At 43.3% G+C, this 27,126-nt stretch overlaps 3 protein-coding genes and 1 long non-coding RNA gene across 5 annotated transcripts in view; 2 read left to right on the top strand and 2 right to left on the bottom strand.

Moving 5' to 3' along the window:
* The window catches only part of LOC138363022 (uncharacterized), a 5,681-nt gene extending 589 nt beyond the window's left edge, over positions 1 to 5,092 (top strand). The window contains exon 2 of one of the 2 annotated variants that reach the window (XM_069321784.1): positions 2,949 to 5,092. In XM_069321784.1, coding sequence (XP_069177885.1) covers positions 2,949 to 4,296 — 1,348 coding nt within the window. In that variant the 3' untranslated portion in view covers positions 4,297 to 5,092. Of the gene's footprint in view, positions 1 to 2,921 lie in introns of both variants that reach the window. The other variant, XM_069321782.1, reaches the window with a different exon arrangement.
* Positions 1 to 27,126, bottom strand: part of LOC138363025 (uncharacterized) — a 439,332-nt gene that overhangs the window by 87,369 nt on the left and 324,837 nt on the right. The gene's annotated exons all lie outside the window — the stretch shown is intronic.
* LOC123745994 (uncharacterized) overlaps positions 1 to 27,126 on the bottom strand; it is a 153,173-nt gene that overhangs the window by 87,369 nt on the left and 38,678 nt on the right. The gene's annotated exons all lie outside the window — the stretch shown is intronic.
* Positions 9,836 to 26,988, top strand: LOC138349534 (zinc transporter ttm-1-like). The gene is made up of 8 exons (XM_069322086.1): positions 9,836 to 10,156; positions 16,839 to 16,966; positions 20,497 to 20,683; positions 21,075 to 21,148; positions 23,773 to 23,898; positions 24,984 to 25,146; positions 25,429 to 25,582; positions 26,805 to 26,988. Exons 2-8 carry the CDS (start codon positions 16,880 to 16,882, stop codon positions 26,986 to 26,988), a joined length of 975 nt encoding a protein of 324 aa, XP_069178187.1. The 5' UTR covers positions 9,836 to 10,156; positions 16,839 to 16,879.

Here is a 27,126-nt window from a genome sequence, read left to right as displayed (position 1 = left end):
TAATCCAGTCAGATATATTCAATTATGAATTAGTTTCACCTTAAAGTCAATTAAATAAACAACTAATTTTCGTATATTCATATATTGAATTATATTTAAAAGAAAGTATGTACGACTAAGCTACAAAGAGACCTTCAACATGTGGAGAGATCCTTGGCTCTGGGCATCTTGTTAGCTGTTCCTTCAAGTTATTGTTGATACCTAATTCATTTATTTAAAAATAACAAAAAAAATATATATATATATATATTACAAAATATTCAATATGGATAGCGTTTATGATTGTGATTGTTGACAAGAAATATTATGGAATCTGTTAGACGTAAGGAAAGCGATAGCGACAAGAAGAGTTATCTTGATAAGGGCAAGATATGCGGGTATAAAAAATGGACGAGATTAGGGTTGTTGGAGACGCCGGGGGGAAGTTAAAGATAAGAATAAGTCATGCTTACTTGAGTCATCTATGCAAAACGTAATTTCATTTCCTATAGTAGTGTTTCATAGAAAACTTGCTTTGCTTATGGGTAGCTTTAACGTATTTTAACAACTTTTGTTTATAATTTGACTTGTTTTGCCAGTGACAGGAAGCATCTTCAGGATGCTACACTAAAACAGTTATCCTATCTCCTGGGTACCTATTTGCTGCTAGGTGAACAGATGCATAAAGTGAAAAGAAACGCACCCACCCCATCTCCTGCCCGGGAATCGAACCCGGGATCCATAATTGTGTGTCGAGAAGAAAGACATCTGTATACTACATACACATGTATGAGTGTAACATGGTTTGATTTTCTTGTTTTAAAATTGATTATGTACCTCATACCCATGCTGTTGGATGTAGTAGAGTAGGCTACAGAGGCCCCAGAGGCAGACAATGGGTTCAGGGACGTGACTGTAAACACCATAACCTTATAATAGTTTCCGATCCTCAACTCTTCGCCCCTATCCACCCAGCAGTAGTTAGGGACCTGGTTGTTAACACGTTCGTGGATCGTGCTCCAGGGAATAATAATAATATTTTATGTATAGAAGCATACATACAAATGATACATGAACAGTGGAGCACACATTGGGAAGTACAATACATAAAGACAATAGTAAGATGCAGAGCATTTCTAGCATAATGTGAAAAAAGTAGACAATATTCAAGATAATGGGTTAACACTTAAAACTAGCTGAAATATAACATTCCTGAATTGTAGAAGAGATTTAGACAAAGATTGAATATTTTTTACGTGATATTTGGAGACTGGAGTGTATGCAACAGTATAAACACATTAAGTATATAATTCAATATTTGTAGAAGAGTTTAAACAGGTGGTATGCAATTTTATTTTCTATAAATACATATACTTATCGATAATCTGTTTATATCACAAGTGATTCAACAAGAGGCTCACAACAGTCACTATACAAGGCACTTTACATATATGGTGAGTCACAGTTACTAGTCTTGCTCCACACCCACCCAACTAAGCGGCAGCTTTACAGTTCTCTCTGGTCTAAATACTTATTGTTTCTAGTGCACTCCTTAAAGGTCAAAGCTCGTTTCCTCTCATATTTTGTATCTAACTTCCTCTGACTTACTTGCACCAAGATTCCTTTCACTCACTCACTATGTGTGTACAGCTTCCTCACACCCTCACCATATGTACCCAGCATCACATCTTCACTTGAAACTGTGTATGGAGTCTGGGGGGCCTAAGGGCGTGTATGTGTTCTTGTGTTAGAGGACTAGTGAAGCGTTTCATGAAATACACATATGTTGCTCTATAACTGTAGAAACTCTATAATATATATATTGTAATTATATTTTATGTGCGCTTTACTCAATACACCAACGATACACATAACTTGAGAAAGTGTGTGTGACAGGAAGGGAACTATGCTGGTGGAATCCCACCTTTTTTATCTAATGTATTTGTGTGTGTGTTCTTATCTATGTAGATAAGAATCGAGTTTCAAACCTGGACTCCGTTTTTTAGCTGTCGGTCATAACATGGACTAATCCCTCGACAGTTTCGGACTACGTTCAGGATTAAATTTACTTGTTAGGCTGTAAGGTAGTGTGGTAATCTTAATAGCCCTCCAAAGGTTTGTAGGCCGTAAACCCCATCTTAAATATCACGTACGTGTTGCCAGCCTAAAGATATTGCCTGTACATCCAGACAGCTCTATATTATTAATGTGGTTTCTTAGAAAATATCAATTCCACTCTCCTATCATCATGCTGCACAAAGGCACATTTAAAAAAAGGGATTTTTTTCAGCTTATGGAAAATTAGTAGGATTGAAAAACAGATGGCAACTTATGGAGCTAAAAGACAGAGCTGGCAGCCTTTTAATGTGAAAGTATAGTGATAACGATTTATTGAGCTAAAGGATAGATTTAACATTTAATGGAATGAAAAGATAAATTTGTCAACATAGTCAAGTAAAAATATCGAGTTGGCTAAATTGCTCCATTTCAAAACTATAAAAGTTTGGATGAGGTCTAAAGGTCAAAATGTGTTTGCTATACCGATTCATTAACTTTATTATGGTATTAAATGTTGTAGGGGAAGGTTTGGGTTGTTATAGATGATGTTATCGGCATTTGTGTTATAGGTGCACGTTTTCTATTTAATAGATAGTTATGTAAGTTAATGTAAGTTATGTATTTAATGTAAGTTAGTTTTGCTAGCTTATCATTCACCAGTGAATCTTACTAATTGCCTCATTATCATTCACCAGTGAATATTGCTAACTTACCTCATCATCATTCACCAGTGAATATTACTAACTTGGTTCATTATCATTCACCAGTGAATCTTACAACCTAGCCTCACTATCTTTCACTAGTGAATCTTACTAACTTGCCTCATCATTCTGCTTTTCAAATTATAATTGTTTTAGCACGTGACTCACACATTATCTTTTCAGTCCTCAGCAGCCTATTGTCTCCCACAGGGAGGATGACCAGCTGAGCTTCGTTGCAGACGTCCCGGGGTTCCCAGAGAGTCTTGTCATCAAGAACTTCAGCCACAAGACGGAGTTCGGGTGGGTGTTCCCCGAGCTGAGTCAAAGCCAGGCCAAGGAACCGGTAGTTGTCGACTCGAAGTGGCTGGCAGAGTACAGCGAGGAGATCGAAGCTCTTCAAGGGATAATTTACAAGCAGAGTTTGCTCAGTGACGCCGACCACGGCCAGAGTAACTTTGCTGAGACTCTGAAAACGGAGATTAAATATCAAAGTACTTCAAATTTTAGCTATATGAGGCACGATTATAAAGAAACTTGTAATTCGAAAGTTAAAAGGTCATCTAATCGTCGAAATCAGAATAATTCTGTGAAACGTATAACTACTAATGAGGCTAACTTCAACGACAGTGGTTTTGAGGAAGAATTAATTACTGAGAAAGAGGAGACGAAGTCATCGTCACGTGAGAGTGAGACGGAAGGAGAAATGATTTCCGAAGAAAGTCCTGTTGCAAGAAATGAATGTATGGCAAGGTGTAGCACTCCTCAGAGCGAGGCCTGTTACAGTATGACAAGCTGCACCTCGCGAGACAGTGGTGTCTACGTCAGCGACGACGTCTCTGAGTGTCAACCAGAGGCGCAGCCAGAGAAGTCCCTGCTTCAGGAACTGGAGGAGATTTTCAACAATCGTGTGACACAACCAGACAGATGTTTAACTCACAAAGCGGAATTTGAGGCGGTGGCGGCAATCAGTGACGAAGAAACAAGAAACAAATGTCCCATCTGGTTTCAAAAGTTCAGTGGAGATGGTAGTCTTGGCTTACGTTTAAGTCCATTGGCTTGGGATCCCGGCACAATTCGAGACGAAGTCTCTGCTCAGTCAATAAACAGGGAAGTGGAAAATGAATCTGTAAGTTCTACAGAGGATACAGTGTCGGAAGAAGCAGGTGTTGATAAAATTAGCGAAAATACCAAGCAGGAACGGCAATTGGCGAATCTCTTGACGACTTGTGACAGGCTGGAGGCGCTGTCACTTCGGAGCAGCTCAGTGGGAGCCGTCGCCGAAGTTATTAAGTTAGCCAAGTCCTTCAGCAAGATCAACGACCGCTTGCAAAATCTTCGTTTTAGTCTTCAGGGCCTTTCCTTACAGGCGCACGAGAACAAACACGATCTCAGCAACTTGGAAGTGCGGGCGTCGGGTCTCTTGTCATCTACGTCAGCATCCCGCCGTCATCTGACTCAGGCGTGGGCGCTGCAGAGGTTGGAGGACCGCCTCCAGGAGGAGTGGTGGGCCGCCTACGATCCTAATGCTCTTAATTTGCATGAAAATTACATTGTCTAACGGCAGTAAGTAAAAATGTAAGAACATTAACAAAAGAAACTGGAACACTCCATGACGAGAGAGCAAGTGCCGATATATTTGTTGTGCCACTGCCACTGCTTCTTGTAAATGCAAACTATGTTCACACTGTCGGTGGGAACATGGCAGTATTATTATTAGTATTACTATTACTATAATCTGTGTCTAACACGTGAACGCAGAAGAGCGGAACTGTCCTAATGGCTGGAATTTTACTGTGATATATCTGATGTGCTCTTATCGGGGACTGGAGCTGGAATCCATCCAGTTGTGGGAAGCTGTAAAGCCCACCAGTCCTTGACCGCTACTCTATTCAGTATATATGCTCTCTCCTGATGTTGTTGTTGTTTTAGATTTAGCTACTCAGGACGAAGTGTCCATGTAGCACGGGCTATGGTGAGCCCGTACTCTCTCCTGTATGACGCTAAATTATATAGGCAATGGAGTGACTCGAACGTGCGTTTTGGTGAGCCCCAGACACCTTCTTTATCTGGGAATCACCAGAACGCAGGTTCAGGTTCGAGTCACTCCATTGCCTCAGAATGGAGCCAAATATTTTCATTGATATATCACGCCATTGTGGTTATAAAAACCCTCACTTAATTGCTTAATAATATTGCTAGAATTAACAAAAAATCGCATTTGTAAATACATATTTCAAATAATTATTTTGTTTTACAACTGATTCTGCACCTGTCCATAGTCGTGCCGCTTTGTTCAGCTCTACATTATTAAATATTTCAATCACACGTTTTCAGAATATAGCATTTAAAAATGAGTTTTGTCTCTTACTCCTCTCAAAATGTAGTGAAAACGGTTGAGCATCCTCGTTTCCCAATATGTCTCCAAACCCCTTCCGCCAGACTGTCTAGATCATCGTCATCACACGTCCCATTGGGTTGGACGGGGTTCCTCTGTTAAGTTAGCTTCAGAAAGTTAGTACATTATTTTAGTGACGTTGAGAACGCTCGAGAGGACGGGTTGAGGTACTTCAAAAAAGATGTCAATAGACTTTAGATAGGGATAGTTAAGAACACAACGGCTGTTGCGTTATTAATATTACTATAATTATTACTAGTTATTTATAGAAAAATGGTATATCACAAAAAAACAAGCTACACACAGCTGGTGAGACGTGCTGTTGTTTTTGTGCTGCAAAACACAAAACCACCTCAGACCATATCGATAAGAGTTAAATTTGATCTAACATTATTTTTTTTTAAATCGAGTCCCATACCCCCCCCCATTATTTAGTCCCTATATCTCACACGAAAGATGGATATCCACATTAATAATCTCTAGCTTAATGGATTTTCCTTCCTTGCAGCCAGCATCGAGAACAGCCTCAAGCAAGACTCATTGTTTACAACCGCCTACAGTGTATAACAATCAGGTATTGACTCCACTGGAGGTTTCTTAATTATCTCGTCTTGTCCCTGGAGATATAAAAAAATGCATCTTCAGTACTTTTGTTACCAATTGAGACAGATTTTGGTCCATTATAGCATGAAAAAATGTGGTGTGAATATATCTCATTAGAATGTGGCTTCTGGTATTCGGGTGAAAATGGAAGGGCTGGGCACGTTGGTAGGCTAGATTTTATGGTTTGGGAAAGTTGGTTTGGCAGGGTAGGCTGTTGAAACAGGCTAATAGGGTTGGTTAGGGTGTGGGGAGTATGAGGCATGCTGATGGGGCAGGTTGATGGGGCAGGTTGATGGGACAGGTTGGAGGGACAGGTTGATGGGGGGGGGGGTTGTAGAAATAGCCTAAGTTACTCTATCCCTTTGAGATGTATTTCTTTCTTGTCTCAATAAACATACTTGAACTTGATGGGGACAGGATAGTGGGGCAGGTTGGTGGAACAGGTTGATGGGACAGGTTGGTGGGGCAGGTTGGTGGGGCAGGTTAGAGTGTAAGTTGGCAGGACAGGTGCGCAGGTTAGTGACCAGTCAGTCACCTGGCCTGGGGCGGGGTTGGCCCCCTTCTCAAGGTTCACCAATACCTGCATTAATTACTTCATTCGGGTCTTTACATATATAAGGCATTATTACCCTGACTCTCCAAAAAGTATGTCCATCAGATATACTCTCCACTGTCCTTAATGAACGCAGGTCTGTGAGATATACTCTCCCTTAAGAATGCGTTTTTGTTAGATACGTCCATAACTGAAGAACATTATGTTTTAATGCATGTATTCAAACAATTGTTCTACAAAAATAATATACTAAAGTCTCTGATATACGAATTAATTTTATGTAACAGATTCATTAAACGCTATCTATAATATAAATTATGTTATAAATATAGCTTAAAAAGAAGGTGGTACAATATTTGGACCTAACAAAATTAGAACACAGAGTCAGCAGTCTGGAGTTATATTAACAAATGTAAATTTTGCTCTTAATATGGCTTACATCAGTTATCTTCGCACCCGTGTCTCGTATTAGTGTTTCTTTACTGTTAACTCGTGTGTGTGTTTGCGTGGCGTCAGTGTGGTATTTGTGTGGCGTCAGTGTGGTATGCGTGGCGTCAGTGTGGTATGTGTGGCGTCAGTGTGGTATGCGTGGCGTCAGTGTGCTGCGACAGCCGGTTTGGGGCCAAGAAGGACGCAAGGAGTCCCCCTGCCTGTATATGGTGCGTAGTGAAGCGTGGCCATGGACAACCCAGTTCCACCCGGCCTTTCACTCCACCTTCCGCTAGTCACTGTACCAACACACTCTCTCGGGCACGAACACACACGCTCTTCCTTACAGTCCTAGTATTTCCACAGAGTGTAGGGAAATCGTACTGCATACCTCCTCTTTGTACAGCATAGGGAAGACTCAAGCACATTTCCCGTCACTTAGTTTATCGTACTGATTTAAATTCATGATACCAGTATAACACTGTATTTAATTTCAACACTATTCTAATTTGGTATAATATACAATTAAGAGCAAGAGAGCATTGATAATAATTTTGATAAATAACAATCTTACACAACAACGAGAGCGGAGGGTGTGACTCAGATTATCTTAGTCCCTCAGATTACCTTAATCCATTGATGTTGCATTCACGATGTTTGGAGTTGAATTGTATTTTTTCTGTGCCTACTGTATTGTAAGTTATTATATAATATAGCGTTAGGCAGCAATGCACTGCAAAGTGTTGAATATAATGATCCGAACCATTCCGAACATAAACGTAATGTGTTGAACTATCTTCATTATTTCATGTTGCTAGTGTGTGTGTACCGACCAGTCCCATCCCTGGTTATGGTACCCCCTTGGTACACATCATTATGTGTACCTCCTGACCTGCTGATCTGCTGGTGTACCTGCTGACCTGCTGGTGCCTGCTGATCTGATAGTGTACCTGCTGACCTGATGGTGCCTTTTGACCTGATAGTGTACCTGCTGACCTGCTGGTGTACGTGCTGACCTGATGGTGTACATCCTGACCTACTGATCAGGGAGAGAGGGAGAGAGAGAGAGAGAGAGAGCGCAGGATTCGTGTCTGCTTCCCCTGTATAAGCCAGAGTGTGAGACAGACAGTCATGACTAAGCAGAGAGTTGAGTCACGACTGGAAACTTGAGTAACTGAGGATAGTCAAGCTGTGTGCCTAGTGAGGCCCCGATACCCCCCAGCAGACTTCCTGTCCCCGGATAATAAACGAACCTTATCAGTATTTCATTAGCAACATGTAAATGCTTCATTTACCACATAAACAAAAATAACAGCTGCTGCACAGTTCAATAAACAGGACATGAGTAGTTTTCCATTAAAGCCTTTGTACACACTGAACGAGATGCTTCACATCCCCTTCCTCATCAACTGTGAAGTGGACCCTTCCTAGCCGGGTCACCCACTCCCTGCCTGCGACGCCGTACACAGGAGTCTCCACAACAACCAAATGTTCCATTTATTTATTTCCAGAGCACTCAGACCTCCTCACTGGAATATTTGAGGTATAACTAAATTAAGGGTTTCATTCACTTGAGGACCATCAGAGCCTCGAACTGTGGACCATGCAGTCCTGCCAACTGAGCCACGATCATCCACAATAAGGGCGGATTCCAGAGACACCGAACTGGTATCCAACTAGAACTTCAGGCCTTCTCTGAGGTGCCGCTTGAGAATAAAGGTGTTAGATAATCCTTGTGCTAGTCTTATGTGTTGCTCTTGTGGTCGGCGGTTAGAGGCACCAATGGTCCTAGTGACAGAAATTGATATTATTCACGATATACTGGTTAATAATTTACATTAAGATTATTTGCAAGAATTCGAGATTAAGTTATGGCACAGCTTATTTATAAGCCTTTGGCAGTGCAACATCATAATCCTTTAAGGACTGGTTTTGCTTCCTGCAGTTTCCCTTTTGTAAATTGATCAGTCTATGATAATATAACTCCGTTTTCTGTAAATAATGTATATGATAATTGCCTGCAGAGTTGCTACTCCGTTTATCACTTTGTTAGTGTTATTTTCTCTCTCTTTACCCTCCTTAGGTCTTGAGAATTACTCATGATGTATGGAATTAATATAGTCAGTCGGTATTGGGCGCTCGGTTTGTGACCAACCCGTTCTTGCCAGCGTTCTTAACGTCAAGAAACTGTCGTACTAAAGTACCTTATCGTAACAGGTGCCTAATAGCACCTGGTATTTTGACGTATACGCTACCTAAGGCTAAACACTGTCGTACTAGAAAATGATAGCAAGTCACGAAATTAACATAAAACGAAATTTGACAAAAAACGAAATTTAAATTTCTGTTGGTGGGTCCTCTGACACGTTAGGCTCTCTGATCAGTACACCATGTGAACGAGAGCATGTAGTATAATTTGTATAATAATAATTTATATATGTAATTATTATTAGTTATTATTATTATTATTATTAAACCATGAAGCCCTGATCTTGTGAAGCCACAGTAGTACAAAGCCTAAAGCTTGCCTCATATATAACCTTGCCTCACATATATAATCTTGGCTCGCATATATAACCTTGCCTCACATATATAATCTTGCCTCGCATATATACCAGAACCTTGCCTCACTAATACCAGAAGTAAGACGAGCTAGATGTGAGTATAAATTAAAAACTGATCAGTGCACAATTGGTAAATAGAAGAACTAGAGGAGACTTGATCACGACTTACAACATTCTAGGAAAACCCCTGTAGGGCGGACAAGGAGTTTGCTTAATATTGGCGGGAATTGACGAAAAGTCTACAAGAGGACACTGGATGAAGAAAATAAGTCCAACTGAATTCACAACTTCATATACAAATATATGAAAAACACAACAATTTCTTAAAACGTTGCATAAAGCAGTTGCAGACGAGACTCGCAAGACAAACTACTAACAACAAAGGAAGAGCTTTAAGCCGTTTATGCACTAGTGTTCAGCAACATTCGAAACATCAGTGCGCATGATCGGAGAGCCCAGAGACGTGACACTCTTAGGGGAAGAAGCGCTTAGCGCTTGTCACGAGGTGTGTCCAGCCGTAGTGAGGCAGCTCAGACCTGTAGATATTGCTGGAGGTGCAGCTGTTGGTGTTACAGTAGGTAGTGCTGAACTCTGAACCCCTGAGTGCGTTGGTCCCGCACTATTTCCTTTGTGACGTGTTGATTTGTGAGTTCCGATGTGTACCAATATACGCTGAACACTGCATATCTCAGAGTCCACGGCGTCCTCCAACCTGTCACGCCCTGTTCTCCGCTGCTTGCGTGTCCTGATCTGTGTCACGCCCTGTGTTCCGTTGCTTGCGTGTCCTGAGCTGTGTCACGCCCTCTACAACATCCTAACATGCCCTGCAGCGTAAGAGAACATTAACTTAACAGAGCTGCTTCTTGTGTGTGAGGTAAGTCTTGACACTGTTCCAGATTCAAATTGCTGTGTTATTATTGCGACCTCTGTACTCTATGTAACCAAAGTTTTGAGATGTGTATTCTAGGCTGATTTTTTAGTTAAGGAAAGAGAAGTCTTTCTTCTTAGAGAAAGAAGAAGAAGACTTCTCTTCTTAGAGAAGAGGAGTGATGTGCCAAATGCACATCATATACCACAAACGACTCACAAACGGGGCTCTCAGAATAGCCACCGATGACAATAGAAAGATTAGGTACTCTCCCCCCCCCCCCCAAAAAAAAAAAAACCACTCATGAACTTAGTGCATTACTCTGCCTTGGCACTACACCGGCAGTGGCACCGTGGAGCTAGGCGCATCGTCCGGTGTCAACACTGCCAGAGTTTCCCCCTGCCTCGCATGTAAACCAATAATTGTGTTCAGTCTGTAGCCTCTTCCACACGGTGTCTCCCTATGGCAACTAGTAATTTGGGGGGACACCTGGAGCCAAGGACACCTGGGTCCTCCGGGACACGAGGCTACTAACAAATTAAACTCCGGCTGCTGGAAGAATAAAAGAAAGACCTTATGATAATTATATGTAACAGTGTGATGCCTCGAGAAACTCAAGCAGTCACCTCAATTTCTCCCTACTAGTGATGTGGCCCTGACCTGCAGGGTGTCACTCGTCAAAATGTCACTGGTGCAACTATAATTCTTACTGACTGACTGTGCCTGTTCACTGCACTCTCTCTTACCTCGAGAGACCCTATTCTCCGTTGACCAGGACTGTTATTTAGTGTGGCAGAGGTCACGGAGAAGGCTGTGGAGTGATCATACACAAGAGCCTCCACCCGAGATCTCGTGCAGTTGGTTCTTGCAGTATTAAGGTTCTCGACCGCCAAGAGGTTCAGAGTTGCACCGTGGTCCTACAACTGTCGGACTTGTAGACAAAATCTTCATCCGGTAGATTAAATAGGTCACTCATTGTGCTATCACACTGTCCTTGACTCCTCACAACGGCAGGACGCGTTGTGCAACTGCAAATCCATCACGATATAGGCACGTGACCTCGGGTCATAAGTTGATTGGCAGGTTCATGTCCCGTTCTTGCATCCGGGCATCTTCAACGTTGCATCTTTTCTCCGGCGCCAAAATTTACGACCCTACCCGAAGCCATATTTGAAAATGGTTGGCTAGGCTTCCCCCATTTGAAGAACTCAAATGGGACGCTGAGAAAAACTGGAACGTCGTTTAAAACCCTAAATAGAGATTGTTTTAAGACACTTAACACAGGGAGCCGGTCGGCCGAGCGGACAGCACGCGGGACTTGTGATCCTGTGGTCCTGGGTTCGATCCCAGGCGCCGGCGAGAAACAATGGGCAGAGTTTCTTTCACCCTATGCCCCTGTTACCTAGCAGTAAAATAGGTACCTGGGTGTTAGTCAGCTGTCACGGGCTGCTTCCTGGGGGTGGAGGCCTGGTCCAGGACCGGGCCGCGGGGACACTAAAGCCCCGAAATCATCTCAAGATAGCCTTGTTAGACCAACATTGGAATATGCATCACCTGCCTGAAATCCACACCATATGAAGCATAAAACCTAAAATGAAAAAGTACCAAGGATTGCAACACGTTTATTGCCAGAGCTGGGAAGGACTAAAGCTCTGAGGATAGGTTAATGGTACTAGATGTCGCAACCCTGGAGAAGGTAAGAAGTAGAGAGGACATAATCACAACGTACAAGGATACTGAGGGGAACTGATAAAGTGGACAATTTGGATTTAAGTAAGTTACAGATTGGAGTCAGGTACGGTACAAATTGGAGTCAAGTACTGTACAAACTTGGCGCAGTGACTGGGTGGGTAGTAAGAGGCGTGGTTGCCGGTGCTTAGCTTATCAGAACCAGTCTGGGAACGTCAACAGGACCCGGAGTCGGCACCTACGCTGAATTATACAAAAAATACCTCGGTACACCGACAGGATTCAAGAGAGCTTACACACACACACACACACACGCACACACGCACACTACCAGGCTACCAGGGGGCCTGGTAGTCTGGTGGATAGCGCACAGAAGTCGTAATTCTGTGGCGCGGGTTCGATTCCCGCACCAGGCAGAAACAAATGGGCAAAGTTTCTTTCACCCTGAATGCCCCTGTTACCTAGTAGTAAATATGTACCTGAGAGTTAGTCATCTGTCACGGGCTGCTTCCTGGGGTGTGTGTGTGTGGTGTGGAAAAAAAAGTAGTTAGTAAACAGTTGAATGACAGTTGAGAGGCGGGCCGAAAGAGCAAAGCTCAACCCCCGCAAACACAACTAGGTGAACACAACTAGGTGAACACACACACACACACACACACACACACACACACACACACACAGTTTGACCACATCCAGGTCAAACTTAGTTAAGAATATTGTCCAGTCACATTCAAGTACTCCACAACCACTCACAAACGTTGCTAGAGAAGACTATGAACACAAAAACTTATACATGGCGGTAAACGCCTCCTGAAAGGTCAGATTGCTAGTGTCTTAAGGCCGGACGGAGCAAGTGTTTTTGCTCCTCACAAACTGGCTTAGTCGTCTCCAGGAACACAGCCTTGCTACGTTCCAGGAACACAGGCTTGCTACTTTCCAGGAACACAGGCTTGCTACTTTCCAGGAACACAGGCTTGCTACTTTCCAGGAACACAGGCTTGCTCTTTCCAGGAACACAGGCTTGCTACTTTCCAGGAACACAGGCTTGCTACTTTCCAGGAACACAGGCTTGCTACTTTCCAGGAACACAGGCTTGCTACTTTCCAGGAACACAGGCTTGCTACTTTCCAGGAACACAGGCTTGCTACTTTCCAGGAACACAGGCTTGCTACTTTCCAGGAACACAGGCTTGCTCTTTCCAGGAACACAGGCTTACTCTTTCCAGGAACACAGGCTTGCTACTTTCCAGGAACACAGGCTTGCTCTTTCCAGGAACACAGGCTTGCTACTTTCCAAGAAGTACACGTGTGAATGTTCTTAGTGGTTCTAATCCATTTGCGTCGGGAAGGGGGGTAGAGGGTTAAGCTCCAGCTCTCGGACTTGTGGTGCAGCGATTCAAAATATGTGAATGCAGTTGATTTCCTCACCATAAAGATCTATAATACAGCTTACTGATTAGGCTTGGTTTGGTGTTGGGCTCAACGATTATCAACCTCACAAGGGTTATTAAGGTACGACATGGGTTATTAAGGCACAACAAGGGTTATTAAGGAAACAACAGTGTCTTTAATACACTCCATTGTGTATGGTGTCCCACCCTGATGAGGTTGTATTTCTACATTGTAATATACTGGTTGAATGTTTGAGTTAATAGCACAAGGTGGGATACTGTGAAGATGAAAATTGGGTACTTCATAGGTCTATTTTTTAATATAGGTTGGACAATTTTTTTTATTCATTAGGGAGTGACTCCATATATTGGGCCTTTTATTAACATGACGTGTTTGCATAGATTTAGTGTAACTCTGGGGACATCAAAGAGTTATTTATTTCTGGTGTGGTCATAGGTTCTATATAATTTATGAAGGAAGTTTCAAAACATTATTGGAGTTTAGTAACAAGGTTGTGTAAGTGTGAGTAGCACAACAGACTGTGTGTGTTTAGCATGTTCAGGGATTTAAACAGACTATGTGTTGTCTGAAGGCAGAGTTTGTTATAGTTTAGAAATGTGAATTTTGCTGGGTGATGATGGGCTTGAGGAAGTTTGCAGTGACTAAACCCTATGCACAGATAGCGTACGTTAGATAGGGATAACTTATGGTGAATAGTATAGTGTAAGAAGAGTCGCGCGGAGAACATAATATCTAAGTTTTCAAAGTATGTCAGAATTTGTATATACTTTTTTTGGCTATATGCTCTGTGAACACTGAAGCTAAGTCTCTTGTCTATATATTGGCAAAGGAACTTTCTCTCATATTTACTATCAATGTTTACATTACCTATCTGCGGGAGTGTTTGGTTGATGATTTGCTTCCAAATATAATGTAGTAGGTCATTGTGAGTTGGTTGACATCCATGAGTGGACTTTGTTTACCTCGGTATTTACAATATTATTCATTGTTGGGTGGGATCAGTAAACAGTAAAAGGAATGATAACGCTAAGAAGAGCACTAGGCTCCAGTGGCCAGGGAGGCGGAGGGACCACACCTTCCTCCACCACAAACACACAACACCTCGCTCACGCACACACACACACACACACACACACACACACACACACACACACACACACACACACACACACACACACACACACACACACACACACACACACACACACAACACCACACACACACACACACAAACACACGTTGGTCCAGATGGGATCTCACCATGGGTACTGAAAGAGTGTGCAGAGGCACTTTGCCTGCCACTCTCCATAGTGTATAGTAAGTCACTAGAGACGGGAGACCTACCAGAAATATGGAAGACGGCGAATGTGGTCCCAATATACAAAAAGGGCGACAGACAAGAGGCACTGAACTACAGGCCAGTGTCCTTGACTTGTATACCATGCAAGGTGATGGAGAAGATCGTGAGAAAAAACCTGGTAACACATCTGGAGAGAAGGGACTTCGTGACAAATCGCCAACATGGATTCAGGGAGGGTAAATCTTGCCTTACAGGCTTGATAGAATTCTACGATCAGGTGACACAGATTAAGCAAGAAAGAGAGGGCTGGGCGGACTGCATTTTCTTGGATTGTCGGAAAGCCTTTGACACAGTACCGCATAAGAGGCTGGTACATAAGCTGGAGAGACAGGCAGGTGTAGCTGGTAAGGTGCTCCAGTGGATAAGGGAGTATCTAAGCAATAGGAAGCAGAGAGTTACGGTGAGGGGTGAGACCTCCGATTGGCGTGAAGTCACCAGTGGAGTCCCACAGGGCTCTGTACTCGGTCCTATCTTGTTTCTGATATATGTAAATGATCTCCCGGAGGGTATCGATTCATTTCTCTCAATGTTTGCGGACGATGCTAAAATTATGAGAAGGATTAAAACAGAAGAGGACTGTTTGAGGCTTCAAGAAGACCTAGACAAGCTGAAGGAATGGTCGAACAAATGGTTGTTAGAGTTTAACCCAACCAAATGTAATGTAATGAAGATAGGTGTAGGGAGCAGGAGGCCAGATACAAGGTATCATCTGGGAGAGGAAATTCTTCAGGAGTCAGAGAAGGAAAAAGACTTGGGGGTTGATATCACGCCAGACCTGTCTCCTGCAGCACATATCAAGCGGATAACATCAGCGGCATATGCCAGGCTGGCCAACATACGAACGGCATTCAGAAACTTGTGTAAAGAATCATTCAGAACTTTGTATACCACATATGTCAGGCCAATCCTGGAGTATGCAGCCCCAGCATGGAGTCCATATCTAGTCAAGGATAAGACTAAACTGGAAAAGGTTCAAAGGTTTGCCACCAGACTAGTACCCGAGCTGAGAGGTATGAGCTACGAGGAGAGACTACGGGAATTAAACCTCACTTCGCTGGAAGACAGAAGAGTTAGGGGGGACATGATCACCACATTCAAGATTCTGAAGGGGATTGATAGGGTAGATAAAGACAGTCTATTTAACACAAGGGGCACACGTACTAGGGGACACAGGTGGAAACTGAGTGCCCAAATGAGCCACAGAGATATTAGAAAGAACTTTTTTAGTGTCAGAGTGGTTGACAAATGGAATGCATTAGGAAGTGATGTGGTGGAGGCTGACTCCATACACAGTTTCAAGTGTAGATATGACAGAGCCCGATAGGCTCAGGAATCTGTACACCTGTTGATTGACGGTTGAGAGGCGGGACCAAAGAGCCAGAGCTCAACCCCCGCAAACACAACTAGGTGAGTACAACTAGGTGAGTACACGCCACGTCATATACTCACACAACCCTGGCAACGGGACACAACTAAGCTCTTGTTGTGATGTTAATGATCCACCTGCGGTTGATAAGTCATGTGCAGGGCTGGATTACTCAGTAGGCCAAGGGCCTATTGAGTAATGCCCACTAGGCCTAAATGGCCTAGGGCCCAACACCACGAGGGGGCCCACCAGTACGTCTTTTGGAATTTGGTTTTATGGAATAAATAATATGTCCATTTGTAAAAATGGACAAATACAAAATAACTATACATAACTTTGATAGTTAATCATTATACATATTACATTAACCGTCCACATGTTTGTATTTAACCCTTGAACAGCCTCACTGACCAGAGGGTGGGGCCCATTTACCTGTGTTGGCCTAGGGTGAGATAGGGTCTCCCCCCCCCAAAAAAAAAGTAAGATTCCCCTCTGTTGACACGAACCCGTCGTCTCAACTAATAGGTCGCGTTTTGTACGCTGTGGTAACCAACGAACCAAATGCAACACGTGTGAAAAGTAACAGCTCACAAATATCCACGTTTTCTATACATGGGTTCGACGGGTTAGGTGGGTTGCTTGGGTTCGTATATTTCTGGTTAAGTTAGGAGGATGGATTTTGAACGGAAAGGCAAATCATGAACCCCAACATCAAGCCAACCGGTTGCGGCAAATTGATTTAAAAAGAACATTGCAGGATAACATGAATTAGCCACTCGCTATCTCTTTTACTTAACAACTATTAATTAGAGAAAAAAAGCAGGAGCAGCAGCAAGTATTAACTGATATTGCTCTCTTCAGCAGGAGGAAGAGGAAGAGGGGAGCAAGGAGCAGCGAGCACCATGACCGAGGCCAAGACACTGAAGGGGAAACTGAGGGGAGGCGCAAGCTATGGCACCCTTCCTGAGCTGGTGACCCGCGTGTGTGTGGTGAGTACAGGGGCGAGAGAGAGAGAGAGAGAGAGAGAGATAGTGGGAGAAAGTGATAAAGAATGAAACAATAGGAGGAAGACGGCGAGTGGATGACGAAACAGTTGGAGGGTAGAAATAGCCTAAGCTACTCGATCCTTTTGACATGTATCATATTGTTTCAATAAATGTACTTAAATTGACGAAACAGATGGGATGGGAGAGAGAGAGAGGACCGTACACACAGATATAACTCAATAACAAACAGCTTGAGAAAGGACAAAGATGGTTGGATAAAAGCGACAAAAGATGATGAGGGTACAGGGATGAGCAATACAATGGCTCCAAGCAGACCAATACACTATCGTACGGGGATATAACCGACCCAGATGTGGGCATTGTGTCCACTTATTGCTTCTGTTTGCAGGTTAATAACAGGTAATTACTCTCGTGTTCTTCCCGTAGATTAGGTGTTATTGGCTGGAGACCAGGATCTAAATTTATTCCTTTCCTCAATAATATTTATGGTAGTCTACTGAAGACCTGCATGTTTTATTTCCAATCAGCAATATTCTAAACTGAAGTAAATTCTTAATGTAAACTTTAACTTGCAGTAGAACGACGGTCTCACTTCATGCAGGTTGGCGTTCAATCCCCGACCGTCCAAGTGGTTAGGCACCATTCCTTTCCCCCCGTCCCATCCCAAATCCTTAACCTGACCCCTTCCCAGTGCTATATAGTCGTAATGGCTTGACGCTTTCTTCTGATAGTTCCCTTCCCTTGCGGTGACGTACTGTCCGTCCTCCTAATAGAGCGTCGCACTTTGACGCTAAATACTCTAGATGCGGTGACGTTGTCTCCTGGTTTTGAGAAATATGATTGGTCGGATGCGGGGGGGAGGGGGTGTCCATTTTAACCCATGGTGTGACGTGATGTTAGCGCCAGAGCTGCTCGACGGGGACGCCGCCCGCGGTCACTAGCCACCTGGGGAAGAACGTGAGAGGTCGCGTCGCACGTCGGTCCCACATAGACGAGGTTTAAGCCACCAGAAAGCACATTACTCTAAGCAGTACTCGAGAGGCAACGTAGAGGAGCTACTGGTCAACTTCTAGAGGAAGATTTAGAGAGGAGGAATGTGACATGAGGTCGCAAGAAGCTCCGTGACGTGGGTACTCCTGAATCTCAAGAAGCAGTGCTCGGGGATCGAGAGATGATCCGTGGGCCGTCCCAGGCTAGGAGCGTGAGGTGGCAAGTCCTGCCACCTCACTATGTCTCTATGAGACATAGAGACAGCATAGCAGCCCTGGAAGAAGCAGCTGCTGTGATACAGCACTTTTACAGAGAAGAAGGAGACCAATATTCAACGTAGAAGACAGATGAAGGTCTGGGAGACTTTCGCCTAATCATAGTGAGATCTTCTGAGGAGATCCCTCGTCGGAAGGTTGTCAACCAGCTGCGAGGAAAGATCTCCGTTGGTTTTACTAGAGAAGAGGAGGAACTTTTACTAGAAAAGTAGAGAAACACACGAGAGGTCACCAGAGGGAGCATCTACTAACTGCAACAGGCTGCTTGGACTGCAGCCTCTCTTCTTCAATAGTAAGGTAGATTAAATTTCACTTGTTTGATAGGAAGAATAAATTATTTGTTTCACATTCGTGGAGTGATTTATTGTGGCAAGAGAGAGAGCCGACATTTGAGACAGTATCAGAAATTGTATAAATTTGTATTGCACATGGATCTAGATAAATCGTGTGTGATTAATGAAAAGATTAACACAATTATTATACAAGTGAATTGATAATATTCTTTGCTGGAAAACTTTTAGTAAATCAAAAGCCTATTGGATTCTTCTAATATTAATATTGAGAGAGGTTGCCATATTATTGGATTTCACCGCGGGAGTGTTACCACTATGACAGTTAAGATATTGTAGGCATTAAACCAATGTATTTTTATTTCCAGTAAATTGTTTATTCTTTTATGGGAGCGGCCGACTTATATCACTTGCCACGGGGTTGCAAGGCCGAGTGAGAGACTTCCCCTTGAGTGACTGAGGTGCTCCCCTTAAGTGAACAGTGGCACTGGTGGGAGGGGGAGCAAGACCAGGTGATACTGCCACACCAGGTAACACCTACTTCATCAACTCACGCCTCCAGGTAGCCGCTACCTGCAGGTGTTGTTAGCTATGGCGCATACCCGGACCATCATAATCATAATCCAGTTAAATTTCGTTTGATGTTGAGATTCAGTGCTCTTAACCGCGGGAGGAATCTTGATACGACAACGGTAGCTAACTGACCTACCAGTATACCTTAGTCTTGCATTCAGTCCAGGATCACAATAAGCTCTGTGTATATACACAGATGCGGTGTACTTACCGAATTGTGCTTGCGGGGGTTGAGCTCTGGCTGTAGATATCTCTAAGTGTGTGTATATACACAGAAAAGCTAGGTACACCTCTAAGTGTATATAATCATTGTAAGACGCCCCTCCTCGTGTCAATCTAATCACTGTCAGGGATGTGTCAGGACGTTGTTGTTCTGGAGACGGCAAAGAAAATCAGTCATACAATTCTCGAACCGCAGAACCTTCGGGCAGTTTGCGTCGTGGACATACACAAAGGCCCAATACTTCGGTTCAAGTTCCCAAACTTGAGCATCGCTTACAAGGGAAGCACGAGAAGAAAAATGGCCTGAAGGCTACAAGTACGCTAATTTGCATGCCCTCCCCGGCCTCCCTACCCAGCCACAAAGCCCAGAAGTAATGTAACTAAACTTGGTTAGAAACGGAAAATTTGGATAACAAGCGGAGTATGCTATTCTTGGGTGTATTGTTTTTCAAAAGTGATGGAAAACATATAGCAGGTGATGGAGTGATAATTAAATTATTATGCTTTAAACTGACCTTACAAATTACACGTCACCTAAAATCTCTTAGAACTTAAAGAAAACAGATATCAAATTATCGTGAGCATAATTTACAGCTTCTTGGCCTGTTCAAATATCCCAAATTTATGAAAATATTGTCAAGTCGTATAAATATGCAAAAAACGTAAAGTGATTACGTAACACGTAAAGTGAGAGTTTTAAGGTCCATCAGCCTCGGGAGGGTTATATTAGGTCACCACCAGAGCTTAGTGACCAACCAGCAAGTATACTTTAGGCCTGTAGACACTCTAGGAATATAGAATTCTTTGTTTTGTATATACACCGAGAAGCATATTAAACCTCTCGAAGTATATTATCTTGACCTTATTTTTTCCTGTAATTCCACGAGGTTAAAAAATATTTGTTTATTAAGTACTACCGTCTCATGATGAGTATATTTACAAATTTTAGCCTATCAAATCGATATATTTCATTATATAGCTTTTTAATCACCTGTATAGTTTTCTTTATTCTTGTGTTTTACGTCTAATAAATAAATAATGTTAAGATGCTGTTTAAAATCAGCATTTTTCACTTTAGATCAAATTATTTTCTGTAGTCAGACATTATCAAGCAGTTGACCTGTGATCTGACACCGGAGACTGACCATTAATACTGAACCAGGATGATAAACTGGGCCTGTTGGAGGAGAACCAAGAGTGGGGCGGAGGGCGCCCAAGCAGCAGGGGCACCGCCAGCAGCAGCAGCAACAGCAGCAGCAGTCATGTGGTCTCCCAGCACACCCAGCAGCTCCCATGGTCTCCCAGCAAGCGGAGCGCCGGGACCAGCTTCAAGGGCGCCTCCAAACAGGGTGGGTGTGACGGCTGCTTGGTGTGTGATTGAAGGAATCGAGTTTTCTCTCCCAGACTTACGATATCGTTGTTCTTTAGAACATTTGTTTAGCTACAATGTTTATCTGAAGAGCATTGTTCAGTTACATCTTAACATTTTGCGATGTTTGGCTTCTAGGATTAATGTAAGCCATGGGAAGTGTGATATACTGTGGACTGGTATTTAAATTTCAAAATTTTCAGAGTAAATTTGATAATGTAGCCTCTTCTACTGTTCTATATAATTTGAAGCATAACTGATGTTAGTAATAAATGAATTACTTATTTTCTTACTCGTGAATTGTTGAGTAATAAAATTGTATTCGGTTATGTTAGTTTTTATGGAATCTTTTATAGTTATTAATATTTCAGATACATACGATCTGTGGAATCCTCGTAGACGGTCAGGAAGCCTGAGCAGCGACGGGAGCAGCAGCAGCGAAGAGGTAAATCTACCTTGATAAACAAACAAACGACAAATAAAAAACGCGACTAAAAAATTCAATTTCAAATGTTTATTCAGGTAAAGTACATACATACAAGGTGTGATACAAACAATGATGGATTTATAGATAGAGCTAGTACATACAATGCCTTAGATAGAGCTAGTACATACAATGCCTTAGATAGAGCTAGTACATACAATGCCTTAGATAGAGCTAGTACATACAATGCCTAAAGCCACTATTACGCAAAGTGTTTCGGGCAGGTTATCTTGAGGTTATCTTGAGATGATTTCGGGGCTTTAGTGTCCCCGCGGCCCGGTCCTCGACCAGGCCTCCACCCCCAGGATGCAGCCCGTGACAGCTGACTAACTCCCAGGTACCTATTTACTGCTAGGTAACAGGGGCATTCAGGGTGAAAGAAACTTTGCCCCTTTGTTTCTGCCTCGTACAGGAACGTTCCTGCCTCGGGCAGGAACAACTCTTGAAATGGTTGATTAAATTAAAATGCAGCGTAAGCACGCACAATTGATAATTGAAATTCATTATGTCGGGGGGACAAGGAGCCAGTGTATATATACATGTTAGGCTTATATCGAGGTACCCCCCAAGGTTGAGCTACTGGTCCCTCTCCGGGATGAAACCCGCAACAAGCTGATTAGCTCCTAGGTACCTATTTTCTGCTAGGTGAACAGGTGCATTATGTGAAAGAAAACACGCTCAACCATTTCCCCCTCCCATATCCCCCCGGTATTCGAACCCGAACTTCCCGATTGTAAATCGAGAACAAACCTGCATTTTGGTGGGTTGGTGTAAATATAATAATAATAATAATAATAATAATAATAATAATAATTATTATTATTATTCAGGTAAAAGTACATACATACAAAATGAGTTACAAACATAATGTTGGATTTCTAGACATCTATTACATACTGTACCTAAAGCCACTAATACGTTCAGGGTTGCTGGCAAGATATGGGAAAAAACTTGGTTTTTAAGACTTGAAACTAATTATCAAAAGTATGAATTGAACTGAAGTAGGAAAAAAATGAATGACAGTAATTACATGATGAATGAAACAGCAAAAATTGCAACAGAACAGCAGAAGTAATTTTAATTAACTAAAATGCATGTTCTATAACTACAGTTACAATGACTATGTGAACTAACTGTATAAATTGCATGCTTTAAAAATAAGCACTGTATTTTTTGACAATGAGAAGTAGAAATAATTACAAGGGAGAACAAAACTAAAAACAAATTTGCGACAAATTTTTGGCTTATAAAGTCATGAATAATTTCCTGAGAGTGAAGTGTGCCCAAATGCTCTGACTCGATGTGCCTCAAGAAAAAAGTAGGTTACCTTCCGTCGCTCACACATGACCTCAGGTAGTTCTTTGAGTGGTTTTAGAACAGAAAATGGTCTCCGCCTTGCAATTGGATACCAGGCACAATTGCACTCTCGGAGAAATATATTCATTAGGAAGTCTGAAGAGAGGTTGTTTGACACAATTTAATTTAACTTATGCAATGCAAATCTACACTCGGTTCCATTCCCAAGCCGGGGGTTATAGACCCTTAGGACAGCAAGAAATCAGACGATGTGCAACCAGTTGTAATTCCTCATTCTTCAGTTGCAGAAGATTGGACGAGAATCCATACTTCGTGTTCAGTTCCAAGAGCCAGTCCGTGTACTCAAGGTGCTTCACAGGTGATCGGGGACAGGTAGAAAACATTGATGTGAAATATTTCACATGGTTGGACTGACGACTCAGTTTCCTGCGCTGGTCCATCATAGATCTCCAGCCCCGCACTGGTCTTGTGTTTTCTGGTGACCTCTTGCCTGTAGGTGACACGGCCTTGGCAGTGTGGCTCTTTTTAGAATCGTCAAACATCCCCGTCTGGAATCAGACAGAGAAACAGACTTGGTGGTTTATATTAAACTCAGTCTAACGTCAAACAAATAATATCGGCTGCATACAGAAGCTTGGTTAATATAAGAATTGCCTTTAGGAATCTGAGCAAAGAGTCGTTCGGGATCTTATTCCCTTTAATTCAAACCAAATCTGGAATATGCGACACTTGCGTGGAGTCCTTATTTCGTTAAACACAAAACGAAACTGGGGAAAGTTCAGATATGCCACCAGACTAGTTCCAGAGCTGAGGGGAATGTATTACGAGGAAAGACACAAACAGTTAAATTACACGACATTGGAAAAGAGAAGATTCCTCGTATGAGATTACCACGTAGAAAATACCGAGAGGAATAGACAGGTCCGACAAGAACAGACTAACTATCATGACTACTACACAAACAAGCGAACACAGATGGAAACTAAGTACCGAAATGAGCCACAGAGATAAATTAAAGAATTTGTCAGTACAGGGAACAAATTGAATACACTTCCAAGTGTAGTAGAAGCCATCTCCACACAACCTAAAATGCAGATATGACAGGGGCCCAATAGGCTCCGGAACCTATAATCTGCTCAATAGACGATTAAGAAATGGGGACCCAAGAGCTGTAGCTCATCCTGTAAATACAACTGGTCACACAAAGATAATAGAGTACCTGTGTCGGTAATAATAACCCGTTGTTGTTGTTGTTGTTGTTGCCACAGGTGTTCAGCAGGTCGGGCAGCTCCTCCTCCTCCAGCCACTGTCACCACCTGGTCTCCGAGCGCCCGGAGGACCAGCGCGCGCTCCTCAAGCTCTCCGTCGCCGCCGGCATCTCCCTCGTCTTTATGGTGAGTGGCACTGTGCCTGGCTTCTGTATGGTGAGTGGCACTGTGTCTGGCTTCTGTATGGTGAGTGGCACTGTGCCTGGCTTCTGTATGGTGAGTGGCACTGTGTCTGGCTTCTGTATGGTGAGTGGCACTGTCTGGCTTCTGTATGGTGAGTGGCACTGTGTCTGGCTTCTGTATGGTGAGTGGCACTGTGTCTGGCTTCTGTATGGTGAGTGGCACTGTGTCTGGCTTGTGTATGGTGAGTGGCACTGTGTCTGGCTTGTGTATGGTGAGTGGCACTGTGTCTGGCTTCTGTATGGTGAGTGGCACTGTCTGGCTTCTGTATGGTGAGTGGCACTGTGTCTGGCTTGTGTATGGTGAGTGGCACTGTGCACTATGTAAAATCAGAAGAAAGAATAATCAAAAATAAAATTTCAATTGGAGTGAAACAGGCAGCCCCAGACCAAAAATTGGAGTTCATTATCTACCACCAAACACAAATGGCTGCTGGTTTAATACTCAAGAACAACCCCCGATGGACAACACAACCCTCTCCAACAAAAGCAAACGTCGTATACTACTTTACATGCCCCAGTGAAGAATGTCACCTTCGATCTACCAATCAGAGCCTTTTGGGGTATGGCGCTCGTCAAAGCCCTGCAGGGGAGTGACCTGCCATCCACTATCTGGTGTCCTCAGTAACCATACGCAAAGGGACAGCAACACGGAACTCGCTAGGAACTTGCTAGTGTATAATAACAAAAATCCTGGAATCTACAACTGTCCCAAGAAGATTACGAATCCTGGAATTGTAAAGTTCCAAACTTTCGGAAGTTTAAAATTTAGGATACCGAAGCATAAAGGAATAGTTTTTAGGATTGGCTTACCCTTACACCTCTTGGGTGGCTTAATCTTCGTCAATCAGTCTATCTTCTGTACTGCTTGAAAATGTGTTCAGTCTCGAAAGTGCTCAGATTAGTTTCATTTTATCGTTACTATTTGAATATTTAAACATTACCAATGCATGTCTCTTTTATTATTATTGTTACATTATATATCTGCTCCCTTTGTCGCCGCTCGCCACCTTTCTCTGGTCTCTCCTGCAGGTGCTGGAGTACATCGGAGGTTACTACTCGTCCAGCCTGGCGGTGCTGTCCGACGCTGGCCACCTCCTCTGCGACTTCTGCGGGTTCCTGGTGTCTCTGGTGGCCATCTGGCTCATGCGCAGACCTCCCTCGCGCTTCATGAGCTTCGGCTACTACCGCGCAGGTCAGTCTTTCCGTGCCTGGAGGGCGTGTCCCCCCTGACACGCCCTCCCGGCAAAGTGGAGTTTGCCATTAACAGTTACGTGGCCTTGGCGGCCCCAACAAAACTACTCAGTGAATAGTAATAGTAGACATAACTCCTGTATCAGACTAGACTTTATCCGAACTCGGTATATTTTACAGACTTATAGGCAGCGACGTACAATCGAACTCCAGTTTGCCCGATGACCTCCATTCATCAGGCAAACTGGAGTTGGAGTTTACTTGTGGTCTTGTTGTGGTTCAGAGGTGCTGGGGTCGGTGGCCAGCGTGTTGATGGTGTGGCTGGTGACGGGGCTCCTGGTGGCCGCCGCCCTTCACAGACTTCTCTACCAGAAGTACCTTCTCGACCCTGATCTCATGCTCATCATGGCCGCCATCGGCATCATCGTCAATATTGTGTAGGTAGCGTGTTTGTGTGTGTGTGTGTGTGTGTGTGTGTGTGTGTGTGTGTGTGTGTGTGTGTGTGTGTGGGCGTGTGTGGGCATGTGTTGTGTGTATGTGTGTTTACTAGTTGTGTTGTGTTTTTGCGGGGGTTGAGCTTTGCTCTTTCGGCCCGCCTCTCAACTGTCAATCAACTGTTTACTAACTACTTTTTTTTTCTTTTTTTTTTCACACCACACACACACACACACACACCCCAGGAAGCAGCCCGTGACAGCTGACTAACTCCCAGGTACCTATTTTACTGCTAGGTAACAGGGGCACTTAGGGTGAAAGAAACTTTGCCCATTTGTTTCTGCCTCGTGCGGGAATCGAACCCGCGCCACAGAATTACGAGTCCTGCGCGATATCCACCAGGCTACGAGGCCCCCGATGCGCCCACACACACGCCCACACATGTGTGGGCGTGTGTGTGTGTATGTGTGGGCGTGTGTGTGTGTGGGCGTGTAAATATTACCTTAGACAGTTTCAAGGAACGGTCTTAGTTCCTGGGCCCCGCCTTTCGAGCTGTCGGTCGTCATTTGTAGTGACACTGGACGTCTGTTATAACTACTGTGTGGTGTAGTGGGTAAAGTGCATGGAGCGCCTAGCTGTCTGGGTTCGAACCCTTCACGAAAATGAGTTTTCTGATATATATTATATATTATATATTTAAATTTCTTTTTTTAGCAAAACGTATACAAATAATTACATAAACCTTTACATTAGTGAGTTGAAGGTAGAGTGTTAGCATATAAGTATTTTTTGAACTCTTATTATTTTTACGTGATACACGAATGACACCTACAAAGTAAAAATATATGTAAGTAAAAATATATATAGGTAAAAATAAAATTATTTGCAATATTGTTGATATAATATATATAATTTTTTGACATGCGTCGACGGAAATAGATTTATTGCAATTTTTTCATCAGAATTATTATTTTTTTATCTGTCTCTGTCTGTCTGTCTGTCTGTCTCTCTCTCTCTCTCTCTCTCTCTCTCTCTCTCTCTCTCTCTCTCTCTCTCTCTCTCTCTCTCTCTCTCTCTCTCTCTCTCTCTCTCTCTCTCTCTCTCTCTCTCTCTCTCTCTCTCTCTCTCTCTCTCTCTCTCTCTCTCTCTCTCTCTCCCTCTGACGTAGCCATACCATAGTTACTTTCCCCCAGTTAAACCGTCTCATGGTTACGTCCCCCACAGCATCGTAGGGGTCCTGCACGGGTGTGGGTGCCGCGGGAACTACCATGGTGCCCACAAGAGTGCCCGGGGCAACATTAACCTGAGAGCGGCACTCATCCACGTGGTGGGTGACACCCTGCAGACCCTCGCCGTTCTCATGGCTGCCCTCGTCGTCAAGTTCTGGGTGAGTCCTGCAGGAGGGTGACCTCTGGTGTGTCCTGCAGGAGGGTGACCTCTGGTGTGTCCTGCAGGAGGGTGACCTCTGGTGTGTCCTGCAGGAGGGTGACCTCTGGTGTGACTGTGAGGTCTCTACAGGTTTAGAGTGGATTCGTAGGTTCTGAAA

Source organism: Procambarus clarkii, chromosome 10, assembly GCF_040958095.1.
Source record: "Procambarus clarkii isolate CNS0578487 chromosome 10, FALCON_Pclarkii_2.0, whole genome shotgun sequence".
Classification (NCBI taxonomy): Eukaryota; Metazoa; Arthropoda; class Malacostraca; order Decapoda; family Cambaridae; genus Procambarus; species Procambarus clarkii.
The sequence above is the reverse complement of the archived record's forward strand: the minus strand, read 5'-3'. Positions and strand labels throughout refer to the sequence as shown.

Coding starts and splice junctions, on each gene's coding strand:
- LOC138349534 (XM_069322086.1), top strand. CDS start 16,880: ATGACCGAGGCCAAGACACTGAAGGGGAAACTGAGGGGAGGCGCAAGC. Junction 16,967..20,496: donor TGGTGACCCGCGTGTGTGTG/GTGAGTACAGGG, acceptor ATACTGAACCAG/GATGATAAACTGGGCCTGTT. Junction 25,147..25,428: donor CTTCGGCTACTACCGCGCAG/GTCAGTCTTTCC, acceptor GTTGTGGTTCAG/AGGTGCTGGGGTCGGTGGCC.